Below are 16976 nucleotides of genomic sequence, written 5' to 3' on the forward strand. Positions count from 1 at the left end.
TTCTGATGCATATAATATTCTGCTGCAAATATAATATTCTGATTCTTCTCTGTTAGAGGCTAAGATGCAAAGTCCCCTGAAAATGATGGCAGTCTTCCTTTGGGTATGAGTAGACTTGAATATGGACCAAGATTATAGGCATCCAATATGGATTCATTTTTACTTCAGAAAAATCACCCAGGGATATTTCCATCAAAGAAGGATAAAATAAATATAACATCTTGAAAGTTTTCAGTTCTGAACTTTAATCCCAACTCAACCACAAGTCCTCATTCAGAGCCCTATCTCCATAGGTCTTCCTTACCAAGTCTAAATATTACATTCACTTCTTTGACCCTTGTGGACGTGTTCTTTTGGTGTGTTTTGTTTTTTGTTTTTTTGTTTGTTTGTTTGTTTGTTTTCCTCTTTTGTATGTTATCTAGAGTAAGCTTAGTGACTTTTAATCACTTACCTTTTTCATTTCCGTTTGCATATTGTGGAGGCTTGTTTTTGTCAATGCTGTTAAAGCTCTGGCTTCTCCGATTTAAATTAGAAGCTCCCTGGACTTTGGTACTGCTGCCTGCAGCTGGCACCCTTGAGGGTCCTGGAAGCCTGGAATGGTATAATCAGAAATCAGTTCATTTTATGTAATGCAACTTATAGAGGAGGCAGTATGCAAATATCAGACCAGAATTGAAAACCAACAACTGAAAACAATGATTTCAGGTAAGCAACAATGAACAGGAGGATTCAAATTAGTTAGACTCCACAAATGAAAATAAAAGCTTATCCTTACGCACACAAAAGGGAAAAAGATGCTTTCTAGAGTCACAAAACATGTAAGAAGATGCTTTGCATTTGCCATTAACATTGCTAAAACAGATTCACCCTAACAAACCATTAAAGTGCAATATCAACTTTTATTTAAATCTGTCACTTTTGAAGAGGAAATGTTACAGAAATTGATTAGAAAGCACAATACATAGTTGAGAAATATTTCGTATCTCTTTCTTACTCTAGTAAATGTTTCACAGCTGTGTTTAGCATAAAAGCTGGCTTTTTAGTTATCTTCTTTGGTTATTTTTCAGAGGGCTATCAGCTCAAGCACTTCCACTTTATTATCTTAAATGAAAAATATTGAAAATACATACTTAGGTAGATGCTACAGATGCATGTATACCTTTGAGACAGAAGTATATAATGCAGACTATACAGTTCATTTGTTAGTATTTGCTGCCACCATCTGAACCTTACTGTGTGGCTATGCTAAGGAAAAAAATGTAGACTCTCTTGGTCCTGGCATGTGTAAGCCTGCATCTTTTTTCTGCCTGAATCTGTTCTCTGATGTAAGATTCTTTAATACAAGCTTACTTCAAACTTTCTGCAGCATCATTGTGGGTACCCCCACTCCTTTCCAGTTTTGTTATCTGATAGACAAAATGAAATGCTCAAAGCAGCAAGAGGCTTTTGCCATAGGGGAAGAATATCTCTCTTCTGTTTCTCACTTATTGGAATATGATGATTTTAATAGTGGCAATCCAAATTATACCAGAGTTACCAAATTCTGTTAGTTTCACTACATTATGAAAGAGCAGCATCAGAAGGGAGAAAAAATCATGTTACAAAGAATTACAAAATGTTAGATTTCTTCCAAACTTTTTTGTTAATATACTGGTATAAGAGAAATGTTCAAATCATTTTATTTTCATTAGCGAACATATGTAAACAGCTCCGTGTTCTCTTCCTTTACCAATTTAAGCCTCAGAGAGCTAATCTATTAGTTATTTTTATGGCTCATTCTGGCCGCCAGCCTGCCCTGCTAGTCTCTGTGCCGAGCCCAGAGCAGACAGTCTCTGCTCTGCAGCTGTACACATGCTAACCTTTACCGTGACCCATGAATTCGAGTGATCTTCTGTTCCCTGAAGAATGCACTAAAACAAACTTAAAAATCCATTTGCTCCTTCTCATTACCCTAATTTGACAGGCAGTAAGAGCCCTGAGATCACTTGTCAAAGGTAATGAAAAAAGCAATGAGAAGGCATGTGCAACACTGGAAACTCATCTGTTCTGTTAAAATATAAAATACTTCTGCATATATTCTGCATGCCAGAATTCGAGAACTTGCCACAGTAAGCACATTATACATGAGGTCATTTGCTCTACACACTTTCCAGTTTACCTCATTTGCTGTCTTTTTTAATTGAATTCAGGTTTTAAATTGCTCTTGCAGAATCATGTTAAGCAGCTAAGGAAATGCAAAGAGGAGAATAACAAATAAGGGACAAGTCACATACCTCTGAACAGGCTTCGGAAACACTGCCACAGATTTAAAGTATTAGACAATAAGACTGTTAACCCCGACATGTTGAATGTGGACAAGACAGGAGCATCAGCAATAAGGAAAACTGAAGACCTATAAATGCAGGTGCAAAGCAACTGGACCGTGGTATAGCTCATTCCAAGCTATCACCAGCAATTCAAATTGTGTTAGTGCGCTATACTGCGAAATGCAATCTTTATTGTAGATTATGCAATTTAGAGTTCATTGTTCTCACCAATGAACTGTACAGCAAAGGTATAATTAATGAACACATTAATTATCCCCCACAAAAAAAAAGCTAGAAACAAGTTTAAGCTTTAGACCTCAGTTTCTTTCTTCTGCAGTCTGGCTTGTAGATTTTAGTGCTCATGGAAGTGATAAAGTAAAAGTACTGATGAAATCTGAAACAGGTCAGCTCCTACACACAGCTCTGTCAAATTCACTGCCAAAACAAAGCATCTCGTCAGTGGGGACTGTGTGCAGGCTCCTCTTGATGGAGCAGAAGTCTTGGAAGTGGTTCTTTTTTTCTGCTCTATTTTGCTTCTGCATGAACTTGGCTCTGTGAACTCAGCTTCTCAGGTGGGTTTGCAGTCCATGCAAAACAGCTAGTGGGAATTGGGATGGACTCCCAAACTTCTTTTCACTCAGGACTAAAGTAAGGACTTGAGCTAGAGAGCAGAGAGCACTAAAATCACCGACTAATCCTTCACATCCAATATTTTACATGCAAGATACAAAGATGCAGGATACATAACAACCAGAAATATTACTAATATACAGTACAAATCAGCTCCTTCCAGTCCATACAAGGCTTTCCCATGGCAAAGCTCATCGCTGCAAAGCTTGCACGCATAACATAAATACACATTGTTTAATGTCTCTTTAAGTCCAAAGGATAAAATATCAATGGGCATATACTTGCTTGACTATCACTAACAAGCAATAAATTAGAGATATTTAACTGACCTAGAAGTCTTTTTTTGACTGGTTGCAATTCCACTGTGATTAGACTGAGTTGCATATCTGGCTGTGAGACTGTATGAGAAGAAACAGAGAAATTGAATTAAAGAATTTCTTTGAACATGTATAGAAAGAACACACTTACCAGCAAACTATGAGTTAATGAATGCAAATTGAACATGGATAGAAAACACAAATTAATTGGCAAAAATATGAAATAATGCAAACATGCAGATTTTTATGAGAGATGCAATGCACAGATTATGAAATAATGGCTATTGTTATAAGTTGTCTAATTTGCTAGAAATTATTTTAGGAATAGACAATGCGAGCAAATTTCCAGTGACTGAATTACTGAAGTCTAGCTCAATTCACACAGAGTGCGCCACAAAACTTTGTGCTGTTTTTTTTTTTTTTCCAACCACAAGAAGTACTAAGCACAAATATACAGCTACTAGTTTCTCCAGCAACCTGACTAGGTTCACAGTCTGGCAGTTAGGAACAAATTTGCCATACTAGATCCAATGTGGAGTCAGAAAAGTTCCTGCTAAAGAAAGGTGACCCTCCTGACAGTAGAGCTATATGGAAGAAGCATCCTATCATAATTTTCATTACTGTTACAGCAGCACAGGTCATGTATGTGATGCATTACCCAGGTAATGAATCAGAGGCTTCATTAGGAAGGCCCTGACATGTGCTTAGACTCACTGTTAAATTCCATAGGAAAATGCGCCTTCATCTATTGAGGCATCCGAGTAGTATTTCTGCAACAGAAGATCCCGTACGTGCTACAGGACTAAAAATTGTATATTCCTTTTGACACCCAACAATGTGTCATTACTAAACAGCAAATTTATTCCTCTATTCTTTTAGACATTTGCATAAGGGATATGTCAAATGCATGGCCAAGGTAAGGCCTCCTGCCAGGTAATTTCAGCTACTATAAACAGGTGCATCCTTTGGGATCCACACAGCCTAAGGATATAGACAGGTGCTTAAGCCAGGTGCAATTATATCAAATTCCTTGCATTATTAAGGAAGCGATGGGGTACAGAGTAAGCAGAAATTCTGATAGTCACAGATTGCTTTTGTCCCTTACAGTTCTGCATCTTTCAGCAATTCTTCTGAGTAGCAGCAGAAACCATAGTGCTCTAGTCCCGGCTTTATAGACTGGCAGCACTTACAAGAAACACCTGGTGGTATTGAGTCTACCAGAAAAGCGTTAAGCAATTTCTCCTAGTCCACTGAAGCAGATAGCCTGAGTATAGAGCAGATGGGAGAAGCCCTCAAAGGAGAAAGGTCTTCCCATACTGGCACAGCAGTCCTGAAGAGGGGCAAGGGGAAGGCACAAACCAAGGGATGATGTAAGACTTGAATGGGATGCGTGATTATTGCTACTTTACCAAATTAAACCCCACTAAAGGGTTCAGCATTGCCTCTGTGCCTGCCAGTTACAAATAGCACACATGCACATGACGAATATAAGAAAAAAGAGAGTACTTCAGTCTTAAGAGAGCAAAAGGGAGTTATTCAATATATAAAAGCAGCATTCAATTCTCTGACATATATCTTCAAAGTAATGCTGACAAAGCGCTTTTTTATATGACCATAACTTCTGTGGGAATTATAATAAATTATAATAGTATAATAATAATTACAGTTTATATATTTTTATCTATCTAGTCATTAGTATATTGAATTATATTTCACTTAGAGTTATCTTTCTTGATAATGTCTGGACTTACGATGCAAATGTGACATAGGTTGTTTTGCTGAAATTGCTAAATTTGTGCCTGGCATAATAGCCCATCTTTTGATGAGATCTTCCACTCATGGTTCTTTCAACATATTTAAAATGAAGGAATCTAGAAATGGCTAGCTGTTTATCTGCATTGACTAAACTAAGAAGTTTGTGAGAAAAATGGTATGTCAAATAAAACCTTAGTGCATTTATGTTGTAAAAGGTAAAATGATACATGGTACAATCAACACGGACAGTGAGCTGGAAAAACAGAGTGAACAGGATGCATTGCCATAGCGTATTGTAGCTTTTCTACCTCAAACAACACAATTCCAAAGTAACTGGAAAGATTAAATAACTTAATCTCAGTGATGTTGCTGAGTTGTTGATAAGCTAGCCCATGGACAGATGGCACCTTTTTGTTTTCTTTTTCTCTTTAATAGCAATAAATACACAAAGCACCTATCTGGAAATGCTTGCTAGAATGCTTTCCTTCTATGCCTGTTACTTGGGACTCCATCCACTAGCAAATTCATGAAACATCAACCTATAGACCGTTTTCGAAATTTCCAGACAGGCTTGAAAGTCATTGATGGATGTGTCAACATCAGTAAAGAATCATTCCCACTGTGACTGAGCAAATTTATTTTCCACAGTAATGTGACAAATGAAAGGGAAAAAGAGAATTTTAACAGCTCATAAACCAGGTGCATCAAGTTCCTAATGACTTCGGGTTTTCCTTCTGCATTAGCACTGAATGTGCTGGACCCATTAAAACTTTGCACGGATGCCTGTTTCCCAGCTGCTGGCCCCACTATTACAGACGTGAACTGCAACACAGTTGCAGACTAGATTTTAGTTTAGCCGCTCTTCTAAATGTATAAGCAAATATTTACCTGCTGCCCTCTATCCTACCAGATAATTGTTTGTGGGTAACATCTGGCAGTCGGGAAAATAAACCTGTTTTGCTTAAAACAGTTAGTTTTTATGCTTACAGATCCACACAAAGGTATAATAAATATGTGCTTGCAATAAAGCAGCAAATGCATATTAACAAACCAGACAGTACAAGCTTAACGCTATAGCATTTAGGACAAGGAAGGATTTATTTGTCAGAGGGCCGGAAAGGGGGATTTTGAAAGCCTCTGATTCTCATCTGTCTGTTCCCAAGACCTTTTCCACTGCCATAATAGTCCTACCAGCAGTCTTCCCCAACATGGTTACAGCTTCGACTCCTCTGAGAAGACACAGCAGTCGCCTGCAAAGCCCAGCCACAGTGCATTGGCAGGAAGGGGACATACAAACCACAGAGGGGACCAACCCTGACTGCAGAGCCTGCAGGAAACCCCGCTGCTCCCAAAGCTACAGCCCAGCATTGCAGTGCTGGGGCAATCTCAGCACCGGCCCTGGGCCAGGACCAGGCATCATGCTTAGCTCTCCTCTTCCACCTAACGCATAGGGGAAGACAACACTGATGTTCCTGGTTAAGCAAATCCTGTTCAAAACAGGTATGATGGCATATATGCATCTGATCCCAAATCCTTAGAAATCATTTGCACTCTGCAAAATGACTTCCAGGTGGAAATCAAGCCCCAATATTTTCTCTTGCAAACCAGGGAAACACTAGTCAACACAGCAACTATGAAATGCTGACAGTGGGTAATTTGTTGCTGGTCCCTTGGTTAAATGCAGTGAGAAAATGGAATAAACATCCTGAGACTGCCCAGAAAGGCAGTTCAGCACAGAGGTAGCTGGGGTAGTATTGAGAAGGAAGATACAGAGATGTTAGAGATTGTACTGACCCTGAGGTGCTGATGAACACCTGATGATGCGGTGTGAACACCACAGCTGTACTACAGCCAAGATGCCCTGCTGGTTGCAGGAACCAGGACTCTGCTCTACGCCACGTGGCCATGCAGCACAGTCAGTCGCATTGGGGAGCTATGCACCATGTTCCACCAAGATGGGGAACTGATCAAGGGCATGCAGTTGCAGGCAGGATAAAAGGGTTTAAGAAATGGTCCCAAAAGGTGTAGGGGGACGTAGGAAGTCAACATAAGCTACAATACTAGAGGTTCTTAAATGCCCTCCCACTGAAAGTGAAGTGAAATATTCAACTGAAATGGGCAAATAAGAACAAAGAGGATGAAGAGAGAAGACAAGTGATTGCTTGACACTGGACTACACTGCCAGAAAGTCTGTCTTGCTGCTATACAAATAGCATGGTATATCAAGAAAGAAGCAGCCCCTTGAAAGTGTGTATACCATGTAAAGCTGAAGGATGGAGCTCCTATAAACCTGGCATGAATCAAGCTGAAAATATTTTAACGTCCTTCTTCAAAAAGTAACCCATGCAGTGTCACCCTGAATATCATCTACTTTTTATTAACAGTCTTTAGAAAGTTCAAAAGGATCATGTTACATCAGACTGTCACTTTCCTATAATGTTAAGAGTCACATGGTGGTTCTAAAATGCCAGCTATGTGCTCTGTTAAAATTAGACAAAAGCCAAAGGTGTTTGTAGTACATAATCAGTCTTTCTACCTTACTGGCATACTTGAATTTTAATAGCTGTCGATCTTATAAAGAGCATTTATATCATTAAGGTAACTGCTCTCCAGAACTGTTCAAGATTTTTCTATTAGAATGGTTCCCTGATAAAAAAATAGTTTAAAAAGAATGCATTTTCAATGTAAAAATTTCCCCAGAAGGTCTTGATTGTGCTGTACAGATTTTTTTTCTTTTTTTATTTTATTTTTTTTAATCAAGCTGCTTGGCTCTATAATTCTCTTCAGCCTGCCTGGCAAAAAGCCAGAGAGATAATATTCTAAGGTTCACCTGACTCCAAATCCCAAGTGTGCCTGGAGAGATGTCACAGGAAAAAAATTTCCAGGCTCCTTACCATACCAAACAGTCTGGTCAGGTAAAAGAGCCTAATTCCTCAAATGGACAGCCAAGGAATACTGAGGAGGAAACCAAAAAACCTGAATTTTCCCACAAACAATATTTTTCAGACATTTCTTTTGCCTTTTTAGCCCAGTCCTGGTGAATTAATATATGCTTATATCTAACTATATGTAACTATCTATCTACATATATATATTTAAAAAATGCTTTTTATTTAAGTATAAATGTTGCATATGTGTGTGCATTTTATAGATATATCTATATTTTATATTTTATAGATGTATATTTTTAATATATATGTATCTAAGACAGAAACACATTTATTTTCTCATTCACAAGAGGAAATGTTTATGGCTCAGGCAGTTCTACCTCATATCATGTCATCTGTTCTATATTAGGTGGACATTTCTCCGTTCTTTGAACTTCTGGCATCTTACACAAGAAGTCTGTCTCCAACTGATTCAGGCTTGGAGGTACAAATATAATTGTGTTTTCAATGTTTTCCTGTTGTTCACAGCTCATAAACCAAAATGCAGATAACCCAGTTTTGCATCAGCATTTCTGTTCTTGCAGAACATGGTGACTTGTAATAAGAACAAATCGTCCGCCACAGTGACCATACCTTTCCCACCCTGGTCCCAGTATTTGTAGTACAGGTATTTTATGGAATTTAATGAAATAATATATGAATCACAACATTAAAGAAACAAAGAGTATATCAACAAAGTAATAAATGTACTACTTAGCTACTGTGCTTAATCTGACATGTAGCCCACCTAAAATAATCCAATCTTTTAAAAAAACCCTAATTTCTCTGAAAAAATCAGCCAAGCGGGTAACAGCGTGCTGCCAGAACTAGGACTAGGCCCTTAGGGACCAATCATAGCCTTTTATGACCTTATCTCCATATCATTTATGATCTTGCACTCGAGCAAAAGTATATCAGATATCTACACAGAAATGTATGCCACTATTCTGTTTCACAGTTTGATAGAATAAGACTGTAACACAGTTTTCTTCTAGAAAGAATGAAAAAGGGGGTGCCAGAATGCCTGAGGCTGTCACTTCTTCAAATCTATACTCATTGTCTCTTGAACTGTTTCATAGATTTCCAGAAAATGCACATTCATCAACACATCCTAAAGTATGGTTGGGATTGCTATAAATCTGCATCGGTCGAACATTTGTCACATAGTTAAGGCTGTTTCTATTGAACGTATTAAAGTACTTTTGTGAGCATTTCGTTTGGTCTCTCCATTGATTCTAAAATAGTAAAGAGCTATGCAATATGAAGAAATTACAAAAGATTCTACCAACATTTCAGCTATGTTCCCATAAGCATTTTCAAAAAAGCAGACCAAAACACAAATACATATATAAATGATTTTCCTAAGCTGCTAATTTATCTCTTGTAAGTGTGGTGAATTTTAAATATAACAAAAGTTCATTTTTTCACTCCTATTTTAATCCATTTTCCATGGACACTAATTGCCATAAACAGCACTGCCTGTGCTTCTTTGGAAGTGTATGGGTTTGTAACTTGTTGTTTTTTTTTTTTGGTAAATGAAGAGAGAAAGTCATCTTCTCCATAGCAGCTGCAAAGTGTAATGTTATCTCATCTCATTAACTGACATTTGCAAAACAACAATGTGTAGAATGTCACATTTGTTGCACAGTCTGTGAAAATAACAAGAGATAAAAGTTGATAAAAAGGACTGCCAGTAGCAAAGAAAGTAGCAATACAAATATAAAACTATGTCTTAAATGAATGAAAGAATGCAAGGAAAAGACTGAGTCAGGCATTGCTATCAAGGAATCTAGTAAGGAATAAATAAGAATAAGGAAAGAACATTTTGTTTCAGAATAGATAAGAAAATTAATCATAGAACAAAAGAAAGAATGAAGACCGCAACAATTCAATATGGCTCTCATTGCACTTTACATTTATTTAAATTTTATTTGCCATATACACAAAATTATAGGCAACCTCAAATGTTTGCGAGACATCAGAATTAAATAGGTGGCAGGCCTGGGAAAGGAAAAAAAAAAAAATGCACGGCCACAATTGCATCAGATCTCATTTTCAGAGAATGAGAAGAATTAATGAATCTCTATGGAGAGTGAGGGTAGAGCAACAAAGAATGTCTGAAGGGAAAATAACTACACTATAAAGCTTCTGTTCCTTCAAAAGGAGATATATGAAAAGTTGGATTCAAATGCTACAAGGATGAATGGAACACTTCCCGTTAAATTCTACTTGATCTGGATTAGGAACAGTGGAAATTTATGGCCAAAGTGCATCAAAACTGAAATATAAAAAGTAATGAACGGCAAGGGAGACAAGTGCCAGACAATGAGAATATCTGAAATGCACAGAACGAGAATCATCCCTAAACTGAATTAAAACACTCTTTTGAAAACTGTAAGAACAGACAACGAGAAAGGATGACAGTCACATTTTGAAATGCAAAAAGAACAAGGGGCAGAGAAAGAAAAATCATTCTTGAGCAGATGGCAGTGGTAATTTATAAACAGGAGAAATCAGTGTAACTATGTGTCAGAGGGTCCTAAACAAAATGTTCAGACAAACATCAGAGAGGAAGAACTATATAATATACTCAATAACACAAAAGGGCAGGTACCAACCAGTAAAGGACAAGTTTTTCAGGATGCAGCCCACAAAATCATGTAAGAAAGTAAAAGATATAAGCAGTTTCTGAGAGGTTGGTAGTGAAATGGTTAAATAGGAGATGAAAAGTTTAAAAAAAATCTTAAAAGCTATTGAGAAGCTATAAAATGTTTTATAATTTACATTTTTATATTTTCTATCTAGTAGATGCTATATTATACCTGTGGAAAAGGCCATTTGTTTTATAAACTGAAAGTTTTCTTCGACCCCCCTTTTTTTCCCTTATTATAAGCTTAAGAAATATTATTAGATATCTTCTTATCTTAGAGAGGATGGGCTACAGGGAAGAAGTATGTGACAAATACATTCTTGCTATTGCATTGTTCTGCCTTTTCTGTGTGAAGGTTATTAGAAAGGTTAGTCATTTGCCATCATCAAAAAGTAACCCTTTTGTGTATGGTAATTTCTAAGTCTCTCAAATGAAACAGAAGTATGTATTATGAAACTTCAAATACTGCTGATGCATTTTTGCATGCTGTTTCAAAATATAGCCATTACGGTGAATTTTAGGGGAAAAAAAAAAATTGCTAAGGAAACTATGGCAGTAATATTAATATGTAGGAGGCTATGAAGGTGTATTTTTTACAATGTTCCGTCAATATACCACAGCTGTAGCCTAGAAAACTCCTGAAACTGCAGTAATTCCCAGCATGTAATGGCAGTTATATCTAATGTGTAAATTAATTTCATAGCTATGTGAGGTAAACAAATGGTATGTGCAAGAAGAGCCACTTTTCCTGATGACCTCTACAGTGCTTATCACAGGAACAAGCCTCTTCTCTAATTTATGCAGCTCATCAATACTATATATCATCTATTTGCTTAGGTACAGAGTTAACTGATTTAATTGGTATGTAGAGATACTAAATAATTTAGTTACTTGGACTTCAGGACAATGAAGATGAAAGAACTTCCTTCTTGAAGTTCCTTTCGTTGGGAACCGTGAGGACTGTAATGATTGCTTCTTTGAGGAGTAGAACAAAATGGGGCCAAAGCTGATTTTCAAGACAGAAAGAGAGCTCAGTTAAAGTAAAATTAAATCCCTAAGGTCCATTTGAAGGTCAGCTGCTGCAGATTCTGGTGCAATCACATTAAGCAATTCATTTTGCATTATCTCCCAGACGCAGATTAGACTAATAGCAGTTTGTTCACTTCGACCCTTACTAGAAAACAGAGAACAGAAAAAAGAAATCAACCTTTTCCTCATTTTTCTTCTATGCAGTCATTAGATAATGATTCTGTAGTGGGAAAAGCAGGAACCTATTTCCCTTCACTAAAACCACGTGACCAGCAATGGGAAGAGCTAAGGACAGTGAAGAGACTTGGTTTGTCGCTTTCCTTTCCATTAACCAAGGAAGACACAGGACTATGTACACATTCCATTTTTAAGCCTATGTCAGTGCAATGCACTTGGTGTAGATTGTTAAGGTTATATTTCAAACCTCCAGAACACTGAAACAAAGGCCTTTTTCTAAATTGAGAGTTGTGTAACCAAGATTGGCATACAGATTGCCAGTATTCTGGCATGGATCGATTTAAATGCATAATCATAACCACTACATTTGCATTACTGTATTTCACACAGCACGAGCTGCGTGTCCAATATGCTTCATTTTTTCCCTACTACTTCTGAGCAGGAGGCAACATGAAACCCAGTTCTTTGCAGTAGTTATATATGCAACTGCCTGTAGAAATCAGCTACCTAACTTTGTTTATACGCCTAGGAAAACCAGGGTGCTCTTTTAATATAACAAATTTAACAAAATCCATCTGGACCTCAAGCTGTGCTCATCATTCCTGTACGTGATAAAATAGTTTGTCCGTCTTGGGGAATTTTGCTGACAGCTTACTGAAACCAGTTACTGCCTAATCCATAAATGAGACAGAACTTCTTTCATCCACATGTGTTTTCTCTTAGTATCTGGGTGGTTGAAAGATCATCACTGCAGAAAGTTTAGATGTATTGCTGTGATAATGGAATCCACTAGCAAAGCAAAGCATAAAAATATAATGTAACCATTGTTGTCATCTATCTGTACTGACAGATATAAATAAGGCCACCAGCACTGTATTTTTTTAACTAAATCTCAAAGCTGCAACAAAGTCATAAGTAAAGAGTGAAGTGCCTACCTCAGATTTTGAAGTATTCAATTCCCACAGTTAGTCATAAAGGATACAGGAAATTTTAGGGTAAAAAAGAAATCACAAATCACATCTAAAACCATTCTCTCCCTCAGGTTACCATTTATTATTTACTGCAGATTTTTCCACTAATCTAATAATTTTAAGAGTTTTTATACTTAGTGGTACGAAATTATAATCTTCCATAAATAAAGCATGTTCTTTGCAATGAAATTTCACTTACCATAAATCAACCTCCTTCATTCTTTTTACATTTAATTTGAAATGTTGCTGTTGGCCCTAGGATTAGATAGGCCAATGATACTCTTTCACATCCAGAATCTTGCTCCCCTTCTGTGTACACAATTTTCACAATTCTAAGTTGGTTATGGACAGATTACATGTGATTAGGAATGACTAATTTTAGATAACTTTGTTAGGAGCCTGCCATAGAAAATTCATTATCCTCTTATGCAAACTTTGCACTAAGGGGAGAGAGAGACCTCCAGAAAGTTTAATTACATTCCTGATCTGTGTTGTCTCCTCTAGGAGACACAAATTACCTAGTCATCCAAGGACAACTAGCCTCCTGAATTAGTTTAATGAATTCCCCATTTCTGCACAAACCTAATCCTGTCAGCCTCATGATATTCTGATTATAACCTTCCCCTGGGGCTTCTGTTTGTTTACCACATCAAAACAACCTGGCTATGAAAGCTGTAGAGTCCTAATATATTTTGTGCCTGTTTCAGCTTTTGTTGACAAAGAGCCCAAACACTCTCTCATTGAGGTTGATAGGTTGATAGTAGGTTGGCTTCGGTGGCATGCAGAACAGGCTCAGACCCAGTAATGATCATGGAGATTGATCATTACTGAGGATATCATAACCTGGAAATCAGGATGAGAGTACCATCATTGTCATCATTATCATCAGGACCACTCTCTTAAATTAGGAGACTGAGACACTATCCCTGTACATACAAGGACAAAACTTCCTTGGTCTTCAGCAGGGCCTGAATGCTACCACTTCTGTATCCTGACCATCTTCTTTGTGACTTCTCAGAGGTATTTCCCTCTGCCATGTATAATCTGTATTTCTCTCTGAAACAGTGGAGAGCATCACCTTGTCATACTTATTTAATAAAACACACACAACAGCTTTTTACCTCCTAGAAAATCAAGTTGAAATTAAGCAATATGCTTACTATACCTTAGCTGGAAGCAACAAAGAAGATAACTTTTCTTAAGAACTAATTTAACCTACAGTAACTGCAATTATTATGACATAGCTTCAAAGACTTAAATTACAACATGAAATGTGATTGCTTACTGAACATTCTAAAAAAGTACAAAGTCTATAAAAAACATCCACCTTTTTCAGTGTATATGTTTTGGTTTTGCTTACATGTCTGCACACATACAGACACATACCCATCAAATGCACTTAAATGTGTACAGTGCCTCAAACAGACAGCTTTATTTCTCAGGTGTCTAACACAGTAGATATATATGAGTCTTCAAGTAAAATAAAATGCTCATAAGTATAAGAAGATAATTTTCACAATACCCTTGAAAATTTACTCAAATTAGGTTTGAAGAGTTTTGCCATTACTGAATAAAGATGAATGTGCCATTCAGGTGTTCACTACTATATTCATTATCTGGCTTCTGCCATAATAATAAGATAATTTTTCTTGTTCCTCTCAAAAACCTGAAAGAACTATTTCTAGGTAATAAAGGACCACAGACCAAATTAATGGAAAATAATCTGTTATGTGCATTTGCCAAATAATTCTTCTAACATATACACCATGAGTAATTTGCTGCCTTGAGGTTTCTACGTGCCAACCCTTTTCACATTATAAAATGTTAGAAAGAAGAAAGTATTAAGAATTTTTAAAAGCATATTCAGAACTGCAACAGGCTAATAAAGAAAGTGAGGCATAGCTGCACAATAAATGTGTAATAATAAATTGCATTAAAGATTAACATCCACTGTGAAAGGATAAAATAGCTTGTCTTATCACCACTTCTTTAGAAAAAAAGTAAAATTACTCTATTATTGACAGTAGTTAGATTATTTATTGAGTTAATAATTTCACATGGAAAAGGTGAAGAATGTGACATTATTACACACCTTAGATTTTATCACTTTTCAATACTCTTCATTCAATGAAAGAGGAAGGTTTAAGTACCTACATGAAACTACTTTTTGCCAAAAATACCTAAAGGTCTCAAGTGTCCCATGGAGCATCCATATGAGTTCCTTAGGTCCATCTAAATCATGAACCCCTGCCCTGTAAATCAGTCAGTTGTGTTGGTTCCTCCTGTAATTAATGCTGAGACACAGCTGCCATGAAAGAAATCATATCATAGAAATCAGTCTTGGGAGTCATGTAAGCTACCTATCCACATTTCAGATAGCAAAAGGCAGGCAAGAGGCAAGATGAATCCCATCAAAGGCATCTTTTCTTTTTTAATTTCATATTTTGGCTTCTTTCTAAACAGAAGCTTTTATTTACTCATTAAGAGCTTAAAACTAAAAAGCTGTTTGGAAATAATTTTGAATTATTTTCCAAAATATTTGTTTTGATGGGGAAAAAAGAATGAATTAAATTAAATTAAATTAAATGGCTGCTATGAAAGGAAGGGTTGCTGAGTCCACCACAGAGAGTTCGTATCAATGTATACTTGAATATGCCCATCTATTTGTGGAAAACTTGTTTTTCAAATGGAGTCATTTTTCTTAGAAAGGGACATATTATTTTATGCTAATTTCCCAATATTACTTCAAAACGGTGACGAATGAAAAAGCCAGCTAGTATTAAAAAAAAAATAATCTATATTTCTGTTTGTTTCTAAGTCCTGGAGCTCCTTGTTTTGCTAGCAGCTCAGAATACTAGATGTATTTGTAGCAGATGATAGAAATCTTTCACACAGAAGAAAGCTTTTAGAAGGGGGGACCTTTCTTTACCCTTAAAGGCTTTACTGAAAAATATATGGATAGAGAAAAACATATTCTCTCAGGCAGTACAGAAGTTTATGGTGACAAACATTGAACTTCTGTATATGTGAAAGCTAACAGAAAAATTCTTGCTTTCAGTTTGCAGATGGGAAATAAGAAAGATGGTATCAATCTCAGTGTAATAATTTTTTACATAGAAACATTTTGCAGCTGAAACATAGCTATGAATAGAAATTCAATGAAAGAATGAAATGATTTTAAACTCCTGGCATTAAAGTAGAAGGTCTAAAGCATACCGATGGAAGTAGGAATTTTGTTAAACCAGCCTTAGCTGTCACTTTATGAAGGCATGAATGCTGGGGTTCTGGATATGGAATAATTGCCTTTCCTCCTAATGAAGTGTATTTAAACATAGCAAAGTAGAAGAGGAGAAAAAGGTGGTGAAGGACCGTGAGATCTTGGAGAATTATAATGAAAAGAAAGCTTTATGAAAACTTCATCCCCTCTTTGCCTACCATTCCTGAGCAGACAAAGGGCTAGTGTGCAATCGCTGTCTTCCAAATAGTAAACAACTGCTCTGCTCCAAGCTTTTTTGGACAAACAGAATTCCTTGCAATAGTCGTGATGTATGAAGGAACACGGTAACTATTTTTTTATTAAAAATTCACCATGGGTAAACTAGAAAAGCAGGAACTATTTCAGTTCTTTTACTAAATTATAAACAAAACCCAATAACCAAAGGTATTTACACAAAGCTGGCTAAGCCCTTAATTCCACTGATTAAAGCAGTGAACGCTTGTAGACCTACATTCAAAATGTTTTCTTTATGATAAGAAAAACAATTAATTTCTGAATAACAATGTTATTGCCTCTTATGCAGTATTAAATATTCTTCAGAAAGCACAAATTCAACTTCAGAAAATGTTGAGAGTAGTCAGATTCTTCTAGGATCACACCATAATTCCCTAGATTACATGTTAATAGTAAACTTCACAGAGAAAGCATTCAAAGACATTAATTTTCAGTAGCAGAGAAAAAAAAATGCATTTCATATTGTAATGCCCAAGGCAAACGCAAGTGTATCTTAATTTTTGTATCAAATGAGGTCACTAAAATGCCATCAGAAACATTTTCCTATAAACATATTTTTACCACATTCCTAAGTTTCAAGACAAAGATTTCTATTAGGCTGAAGTGTGAAAAGTTTTCTCAGCCGAAGAAGAAATACATTTATTATAAACATGAAAGTGTAATTTAGATATGAATGGACTCAAGAACCAAAATTTCACTATCG

At 36.5% G+C, this 16976-nt stretch overlaps 1 protein-coding gene across 2 annotated transcripts in view; it reads right to left on the reverse strand.

Annotated features, from left to right (window-relative positions):
* NAV3 (neuron navigator 3) overlaps positions 1 to 16976 on the reverse strand; it is a gene marked incomplete at its 5' end in the record, with an annotated part of 269575 nt that overhangs the window by 141187 nt on the left and 111412 nt on the right. For both annotated transcript variants that reach the window (XM_082311047.1, XM_082311046.1), the window contains 2 exons: positions 452 to 591; positions 3266 to 3334. In XM_082311047.1, coding sequence (XP_082167173.1) covers positions 452 to 591; positions 3266 to 3334 — 209 coding nt within the window. The remainder of the gene's footprint in view (positions 1 to 451; positions 592 to 3265; positions 3335 to 16976) is intronic.

This window comes from Platalea leucorodia, assembly GCF_965183815.1.
Source record: "Platalea leucorodia genome assembly, chromosome: 4".
In the NCBI taxonomy this organism is placed as follows: domain Eukaryota; kingdom Metazoa; phylum Chordata; class Aves; order Pelecaniformes; family Threskiornithidae; genus Platalea; species Platalea leucorodia.